Source organism: Montipora capricornis, chromosome 8 (assembly GCF_036669925.1).
Source record: "Montipora capricornis isolate CH-2021 chromosome 8, ASM3666992v2, whole genome shotgun sequence".
In the NCBI taxonomy this organism is placed as follows: domain Eukaryota; kingdom Metazoa; phylum Cnidaria; class Anthozoa; order Scleractinia; family Acroporidae; genus Montipora; species Montipora capricornis.
Window position 1 is genome coordinate 11,516,013 of NC_090890.1, and position 8,638 is coordinate 11,524,650.

Genomic DNA, 8,638 nt, shown 5'->3' on the forward strand with positions numbered 1-8,638 from the left:
GTACCAGAGGCGAACTCTGTAACTCGACGGAACGTTTTGAAGACGTGACTGAGAACTGGGACATCGGACAGCTACTTCAGTTAGCTTCCATTTGTAGTCCACTTCATTGATGGGAAAAGCATCTGCGTATTAAAGTTGTCACTGATCACGCGAACTTGAATGGCTTTCCTCTTTGGCACCTCAGCAAGCAAAACTAGCACGTTGGTGCACAATGGCAGAATTCGACTTCTTCATTGAGCATCGACCAAGCATAGCAAACACCGTCCCAGATGCCTTACGTCGACACCCAGTGTCTGACTCACCCAATGCTGAGGATTCTTATGCTCCAGAAAATTGTGTTATATAGGCTTTCTCTTAGTTGCAATATCTACTGATGTCCCATATCACACTCCCACCTTGTTATCAGAAACTCTCAATGGAACTTTTGCTTTCTGTGCCATGCTGACTCATCCGACTGCGCATGCTCAATACTTTGAAAAGTGTTCAGCCTAACAAGAAATCAAACTAAAGCGAACCGCGAGACTGCTAGTCGAAACCTATTTCCATCGTCGCTAATCGGTGTTCGTTTTGTATTCTATCAATATATTTAAATTATCTAGACATTGGTTTTCGTGTTACAGTACATTTTTGGAGAAATGTGGAAATCCTAAGCGCTATTTAGCTCTCGATGCGAAGGATGTCGGCTCGAGGCAGGAGACGCTATGGCAGTGGCCGCAGCCTCTTGTCACCTGGAAGCTTTGTTAGGAGCACACAGAAGAGATCGGACTCTCGGAGTTCATGGCTCAAGGCTCATGGAATTCGATTTATGTCCGTTGTGACCTTCGGGACACATTTAAAACGCTGGAAGCTCAGTGTGTCTTCTCCACCTACATTGCTTTCTTGCAGCATTTGTTGTCGTTTGAGATGGGAAGGCAACAAAGGTGAGAAAATAAGAGTTGTACATTTAGATTTCTTTTTAGTCTTAGCTGCAACTTAGAAGCTAACTACATAGTATTACTGTATTTTAACAGTTTGAAAGCCAAGCAAGCCATGAAGAAGAGTGCATGTACGGAAGAACCAAGTGCGAGTACAAGAACCAGCTGCAGGTAAGATGCATGAGATCAATCTGTCAGAGATCTGAAATCCCAGTTTAGGGGCTCTTTTTCCACGCGAGCAGTGCATATGGTCGGAAAATTTATAGACAATCCACACTGATTTTTGTTTTCATATGTTGTTTTGCAGATGATTCTAATTTGCACACCTCGACCTCTATGAAAAGAAACAAGAGTGACGATTCTGTCATTGCTTCAACCGTGGAAAGTCCAGTTGCAATGGCTGGTAATAACAGGTAGGCGGGCATTTCGACTCGCTAGCATTTTGTGGTTGTGATTTCTGTTTTCGCATCTCTCATATCTGTCTCAGACGTAACAGCAAAGAAGCAATGGGCTCCAATTTGAACTTCTTTCTTTGATAAAAAATGAAGATGCATCACTCAGATTTTCATTGAGTGAATTTCTGAACATTATGAAAATCATGATAGATAAGGAAGAAAGTTTTAATAACTGTTCCAGTTTGGTATTTCCCTATGGTTTTTTAGTTGTTACATTTCTCTCTAACAAATTTAAGGCGTGTTATTGATTTTCTGCAGGTGGGAAGTGCAAAGGGGATGGATAAAATGGCCCTTTGGACTGACCAAATTGTTAGACACTTTGGCACTGTTGCAGTCTGGCATCTGGCCCCAGTTGTTCAAACGACGGACAGCGCTATCCGCCAGATAAATCACTATCACTATCTGCTGGATAGTGATTTATCCGGTGGATAGCGCTATCCATCGTTTGAACAACTGGGGCCTGGAGTTGAAGGCAATGACCTAGAAGCTCTGAAGATATTGACGGCAATTACAATTTATTGTCTTTTTTATTACTTGATGACAGGGCTCTCATTAAGAGGTGGGAGCCGAGGATTCTCCTGACTACTAAAAAAAAAAGAAAAAAAAATTAAAAAATGGAAGCCAACCGAATATCAAGCTGTTTGATTCTCTCCCTTCTTATTGTATTCACCTGGCAACTTGAAATCTTAGTGACAACCCAGAATCAATTCTGCAATTATATTTACATTATATTACAGTCTAGGTCAGGCTGTAAACAATTTGTTTAGTTACTACCTTTTTAGGGTCTGTTTATATGGAGGTGAGGGACCCCAGATAGGTGAGGTAACATGTGGCGTGTCACCCCATGCACCTATCATGTAAACGTGATCAAATTAAAATGAGAGATTATAATGTATGGAGAGGGAGGTTACTCCACCAAAGTGGGTTACCTCGCCCTCGTCGCCTTCGGTCATGATTTACAAGCTTTTCTCGTGTTCTCCCGTTAGAGTTCATGCATTTGTATAATAAAACAAGAGAACTGTAATAGCGCGCGTCTATGTTTAAGAGACTGCATATCACTCAAGGATAATATAGTATCATAGTCAAGATTATTACCTAGGTTTAATAGAGTTTTAAGTGCATATTTGTTGGCTGACTCTAGTTTAGAGTTCAAAGACGAGAGGAGTTATGGTCCAAAATGAGATGTGTGAAAAACTGAGACCCAGACATCGGTCACGAAGAGGTCATGAAAGGTCATGCCTGGGCATCAATACCATTTAAGTACATGTACCAATAAAGTGTGTTGTACAAAGCATAAGCAAGAGGAAACAGGATTCGGCTGGCAAGATCAAGTTTTATTGCCCAGCTTCGTCCACACCCAGAAGTAAGCTTTGATGTGGTTTTTTCTCCGGGTTTTTCAGTGGAAATCTTTTTGTCTGGGGATCTCGGATCGACCTCTGACTTTTCGTTTCCAGTCATATTCTTCTTGGTCAGCGGTAACACTTGCACCATGCCCTTTCGCTTCACGTCCTCCTGCATGTCAAAGTCGCTTGAAGTGATCTGCACAGTTTCCGAGCTCCTGCGAATAGTGATGTCGATGTTGTTCAAAGAAAATTCAGGGGAAGTGTCCTAAAAGAAAGCAAATCAGGCATTCTTTATAAGAGCAAGGCTGATATAACGGTGAAGGAATATATGGATAAAACCCAATCTTTCGAAAGGAACTGCCTTTCTTCATCAGGGTTTTACAGGCAATGGCTACGGTTAACAAAGACGGTACAATTTATACAATTTGAATGGTGATATGGCGTGTGATTTGATACAGCCCTAAAGATAAGGATTTTAACGGACTTCACGGATACGGTCCAATAATAATAAGAAGAAATGATAATTGAAATTATATGACGGTAAAGAAGTATAAGGGAAAAGGTGGATTATGTTGGCTTTTTTCAATATATTTCTTCACTGTTATATCAGCCTTGTTCTTTTTAGCTTTTATAATATTTAAATCGCTGATAAGGTCCTTCACCAGGATCCGGTGCTTCTGTTTTGTTACGCTGGTCCATGCGTAGAAAGTTGTATTGTAAAGTTTCCCAGAATTGATTTAGAAAACAAGGGGAGACAAAGCAGTTTGCAATAAACATAAAATCAGTAGAAATTGCTCAGTATACTAATACATTGAAATGAGAGGTTGATTTTGTTGATCAATCTGCATGCACCCGACTTAGAGGGCGTTTTCGAAACTGGAGCTTGGAGCCATGAAGAACCCATTCGATTGGATGAAAGTGGCTGTTCAGCGTGCAAAAGTTCATTCCAGTAACTGGTGGTGTGTTGGCTTACGAATTTTGAGCGCGCTCTAACCAGGAGTTCATCAAGAGGAGCCTCTATCTACCATACTTGCCTTGGGAATCAACCCTCTCTTGAGTATATTTATTTATAGAACGCCTCCCTTGGGAGATTCGGCTCGCCCATTGTTGTAAAAGCCAATCAAAACAGAGCTATCTCAGCGTCAAGGGAAATACTTTCCGAATGGAAAAACCTTTTCCTAAAAGTAAATTTAATCGGGATAGGGTTGACTTAAGGAATTATTGGAGAGAGAGGCTCCCCTTGATGTGTTCCAGCTCCAACTTAGAAACCCCTCATTTTGGTTATTTTAATTAACGGTCCGATGCTATTACACAGGCTTTGTTATCATGTCCTTCATCTCTGCTTTCTTGCGCTTTTGATGTTAACAGTCTCTCCACCACGATACACTCGAGCAACGACAGGAATATGAAGAGGAATGACGTCATTAGATACCAGTCTACTCCCTTCGCATAACTGACCTATGGAGCAAAACAAAATGGATAAAGTGGTTCAATTTTTAAAGAAACTGTGGCGCTGCGTTGGTGGGGAAGTGAAAAACAGAAATGGGTTTATCGGCAACTGGGTTGATATGGTAAGTTAACCACCGTAAAGAAGTTAGAAGCACACTAAAACCTGACGCTGAAGTGCGCGCGCACTTGATGTAAAACTTGTCCTTTCGTCCACAATGCAGAAAAAACTAACACTGAGGGCCGAAGCGACCTGTTAAAATCCTCCAGTGAGTGCTTCACATGCACCTCTTCAAATGTCATGCATTGCATAACATGCACATTATGCAAAAAGAAAGACATTGGTGAAACAGGAAGGAATCTCGGAGACCGCTCTCGCGAACATCTGCGAAACGTTGAGAAAAAGGACAAGGAAGTATCCACGTGATGAGAAGTCCTCGTTGGTATACAAAACAACAGATATTTGCATAATAATAGAGTCAAATTTTAATGCACCGTTGTCATGGTACACCAACATGGCAGCAGTGAAGTCAGATGCAAATCATCAATATGGTGATCAGCGGTCTTTCCCTGCACTAGGGGCCCGTTTCTCGAAAGTCCCGAAAACTTTACATTCATTCTCTGACGATCAGATAAACATTGAGATCGATGCTTAATTAATCTCTAAAGTCAAAGAAGCTAAATCCCTAGGCGTGATAATTGAAGAACACCTCTCATGGCCTAATCACATAAGGTGAACTTAGCAAGAAGATATCTTCAGCTATAGGCGCCCTTAAACGTATAAGACCATACATATCAGAGCACACTGCCCTCCAAATCTATCAAGCGTTGATCTTACCCCACTTTGACTATTGTAGCTCCGTTTGGGGCGACTGCAACTTAACCTTAAGTGATAAACGTCAAAAACTTCAAAATAGGGCTGCCAGGGCGATTACCAGGTCCAATTATGACACAAGCGCCACTTTTCTTTTAGATCTGTTAAATTGGGATGTTCTAATTACACGCGGAATAGTTTGCCCATCAGTTTCCGAAAATCAGACTCCCTAGGCTATTTTAAAAGGGAAATTGGCCAACTATATAGTAGGTGCCGGTCGGGCTCCCACACGGCAATCCCCAAAACAGTGCAGTTGTAATGAAAATGAAACCTTTTATTGTAATATATACTGAAGATTTTACCCTGTGTAAATGTATGTGTGCATGTATGTCTGAATGTATGTCTGTATGTATGTATGTATGTATGTATCTGTTCAGATACTGTGTGGATAACACATGATCATCGACGTTCCGTACGGATCAAGTTTCATGACTTTTAACTCAATTTCATAAGACATTGATTTAACTGGCCGTTATTGAGAGGTTATTTGGGCAGTTGGGACGACATTTACTGGCCGTTGCCGTTGTGGAGAGGCGGTCGTTGAAAAGAAGTTAAATTAAGAGTGAATGTATAGACCCTCCGCCGGGACAAAAAAAGGTGACCTCTGTGGAGAGGTGGCCGTTGGTGGGGGTTCGACTGTATTTTGACACCCTTTGAATGGGAAAATTGAAATATAACGTGTGCTTTTTAACCCTTTCAACGCCAAAAATGCAAATTGACACTTGTAGATTTTACTCTGTCTAACGCCAGACGATTTTACTTGTCAATGGGGAAGCCCTCGGCAGCGAAAGGGTTAATCACAACGCAAGATATCTCAGCTGTGAGCAACAACATTGATCCCACAGTGACGTCACGAAATTAATAATCATGTACTCAAAGTTCAAACCTTGGGCAGCATAGCATTGACATAACCCAACAGGAAGACGATGGTGAGAATGCACGTGATGCCGACAGTCAGCCTGTCGCCATAGTTCTCGGGGTTGGTCCAGAAAACAATCCAGCTGAGCATGACCAGAAAGATACATGGAAGGTACAGTTGAATCACATAGTATCCCACATGCCTTTGCAGCGAGAAGGTCACCGTGATCGAGGAGAAAATACCTGTGTAGACAATTGGAACAAAATGTTCGAGTTTTTAAAGCGATTTGGGTGAATTTTTAAACAGGAAGCTAAAATTCACTGAGCTCGTGAGCGACACAGAAGTGTCTTTTAATTTGAGAGGGCAACAACCATCAGCAATTCTCAGCGCATTATTTGGAGCTTTTGACCCACATATATCTTTATTCCGAGTTCTCATTTTTTCCAAAGTTTCAATGTTTGACAGTTTGAATTAAAAGTAAATGATAACAATGATAATCGCTCAAGTCGGCTTGCCATCGACAAATGTCTGAAAATTAAAATAAGCTTAACTGAGCTCTTTGTACAGACGTGTGTGTTTTGAACAAAACAGGCGTTACCTTCAGAGCGAGTTTACATTTTCCAAGGAAAGGTTTTACGAAAATATCAACATTTATGGTTGAAACGATTATTTGGTCAAGGTTACAAACACTGTACCAGTGGAGAGGTAATAAGGTTCACGGGACGTGTTTGAAGACGTGACTGAGAACTGTGACATCGATAGATGCCTGACTGGTACTTCGTTTGACTTCCATTTGTAGTCCACTTCATCGATGGGAAAACCGTCTGGAAAAAAGTTACTGGCCATTAATTAATTAGAGATGGAAAGTTTATATGACCTTACTTGGTAATGTTAAGGCTATGTTACACGAGGCAATTTTTCTTGCAACTCGCAACGCAACGATGACGAATAAAAACGTTTCAAGTTGGAGGGTATGTTACACGTTGGCAACTTCTTTCGCAACTTGCAACGCGTACAACAACAAACAAGATGGCGGACGCGCTAAGTCGCCGAAAGATGAGCTCTGATTGGCCCATTCTGACAAAATTGCGTTGCGAGTTGCAGAGGGGATGTAACACGCAAGCAACTTGTCTCGCAACGTTGCGAAAAGTAGAGGGTCGTTCTACTTTTCTCGCAACTCGCAACGCAACAATTGCAGTTGCAAAATGGGGTGTTGCACGTGAATTTTTTCTTGCAACTTGCAACGCAACGTTTGTTGCGATGCGAGTTGCAGCATGCGAGTTGCTGCAGGAAAAATTGCCTCGTGTAACATGGCCTTTACTGTTGATTCCTTTCTCTGTGGATCACATACGTTACAGATGTTTTTTTTCTTAGAGCGCAGAACTGGAAAATGATGCTATGTGATTGCTTACGGTGTTGGAAGAAATTTTTGTATATTCCAGCGAAACTGGGTGGAAATCCATAAGCGCTGAATCCCCTGATACCTAACTATTATTATTTTTTATTATATGGCAAGCAATTCTCAGGCTAAATGGAGCACTCTGGTTGGCTGGCTTTTGGTCGGGATTTTACAGTACGGACCATTGCGATGCAACAATGTTGCAAGATGTTGCGTTGGAATGTTGCGAGCTTTTGGAAAAAATTTGCAAGAAAATGGAAAATTCACTTTTAACAGCGATTGAGTTTAGAGCAGCAGGTTCAAGTATCAATTCACTGCTTGGTTTAGAAAAAATATATCTTCAGTTTCTATTATAGAGGAAGTGCGAATAGCCAAGGGAAAAAGTTGCAACCGCATTTTATCAAAGTAGAGGATCAATCTCGAAAATATCGTCCAGAATTTGTGGAATTTGAGGAGTTTCCTTCTATCGACTTTAACTCTCCATTAAGTAGCTACCCATTTAAGTTTAAACTAAAGAAGTCAAGCACGTAAGAGACCGCCCCTAAGATTTTGTGAATGTTGTCAAATACACTACAGTGATTTGGATAAACATTTGAAAGGCAAACAACATTAGGAACTTGCAACGAACCAACCCGCAGAACTACGTAGGATTGGATGAATTAATTGAGAAATTTGAAGGAAGGATTCAAGGAAACAGTTGTGAGTCTTAGAAACAAAAACTTAACCATAAACAATATGAAGTAAACTTAAATGTGAACTGTGATTTACAGTTTTTACTTTAAACAGGAAGTTATGCTATAAAGGGGTTTAGTTCAAGATGTTAGAAACGGAACAAGGAATTTGTTAGGAATCAGCTCTTAACTTAAGTAAACAAGAGGCCATATTCGGCCTATCCTCTGGCCGATTCCTATGTTTTATTTAAGAAATGCTAGGATGAAGTTGAATCATCTTTGCTGGTGTTTTTTTTAAAGGCTGGTTTTAAGTAAATAGTAGGAACTTTAAACTGCAAGTCAGCTAAGCCCTGATGAAACAAGTTCGTACATGTAAATATTAAAGAAATTACGGGAAAAAGAACTGGCAATGCGTTGAAGGTAATAGTTCATAATAAATATGTATTCAAATTTTATTTTGTCAGCCTCACAAATGTTTGTAAACGTTGGAATGCTGACACCCCTAAAGAAAAAGCAAGTCATTTTTGTGAGCAAATGTATATTATAGGTAGAAAACTTACTAATACATTTATCCTGGAAATGTATATGGGGCAAAGGTTGAATCACAGATCATCACTCCTGTACTTTTGGCATAAAGCACAAATAAATGAAAATACTTTTTTTTCTAACTTTCTGCA

At 40.5% G+C, this 8,638-nt stretch overlaps 1 protein-coding gene and 1 long non-coding RNA gene across 2 annotated transcripts in view; one reads left to right on the forward strand and one right to left on the reverse strand.

Moving 5' to 3' along the window:
• The first annotated feature begins 368 nt into the window (after window positions 1–368).
• Window positions 369–2,219, forward strand: LOC138013470 (uncharacterized). The gene is made up of 2 exons (XR_011125233.1): window positions 369–1,085; window positions 1,222–2,219. It is a non-coding gene; the product is annotated as an uncharacterized lncRNA (long non-coding RNA).
• LOC138013462 (gamma-aminobutyric acid receptor subunit alpha-6-like) overlaps window positions 1,868–8,638 on the reverse strand; it is a 31,297-nt gene continuing 24,526 nt past the window's right edge. The window contains exons 7-10 of the mRNA XM_068860555.1: window positions 6,587–6,715; window positions 5,919–6,133; window positions 4,024–4,170; window positions 1,868–2,977 (exon numbers count right to left, since the gene is read on the reverse strand). Coding sequence (XP_068716656.1) covers window positions 2,603–2,977; window positions 4,024–4,170; window positions 5,919–6,133; window positions 6,587–6,715 — 866 coding nt within the window. The 3' untranslated portion in view covers window positions 1,868–2,602. The remainder of the gene's footprint in view (window positions 2,978–4,023; window positions 4,171–5,918; window positions 6,134–6,586; window positions 6,716–8,638) is intronic.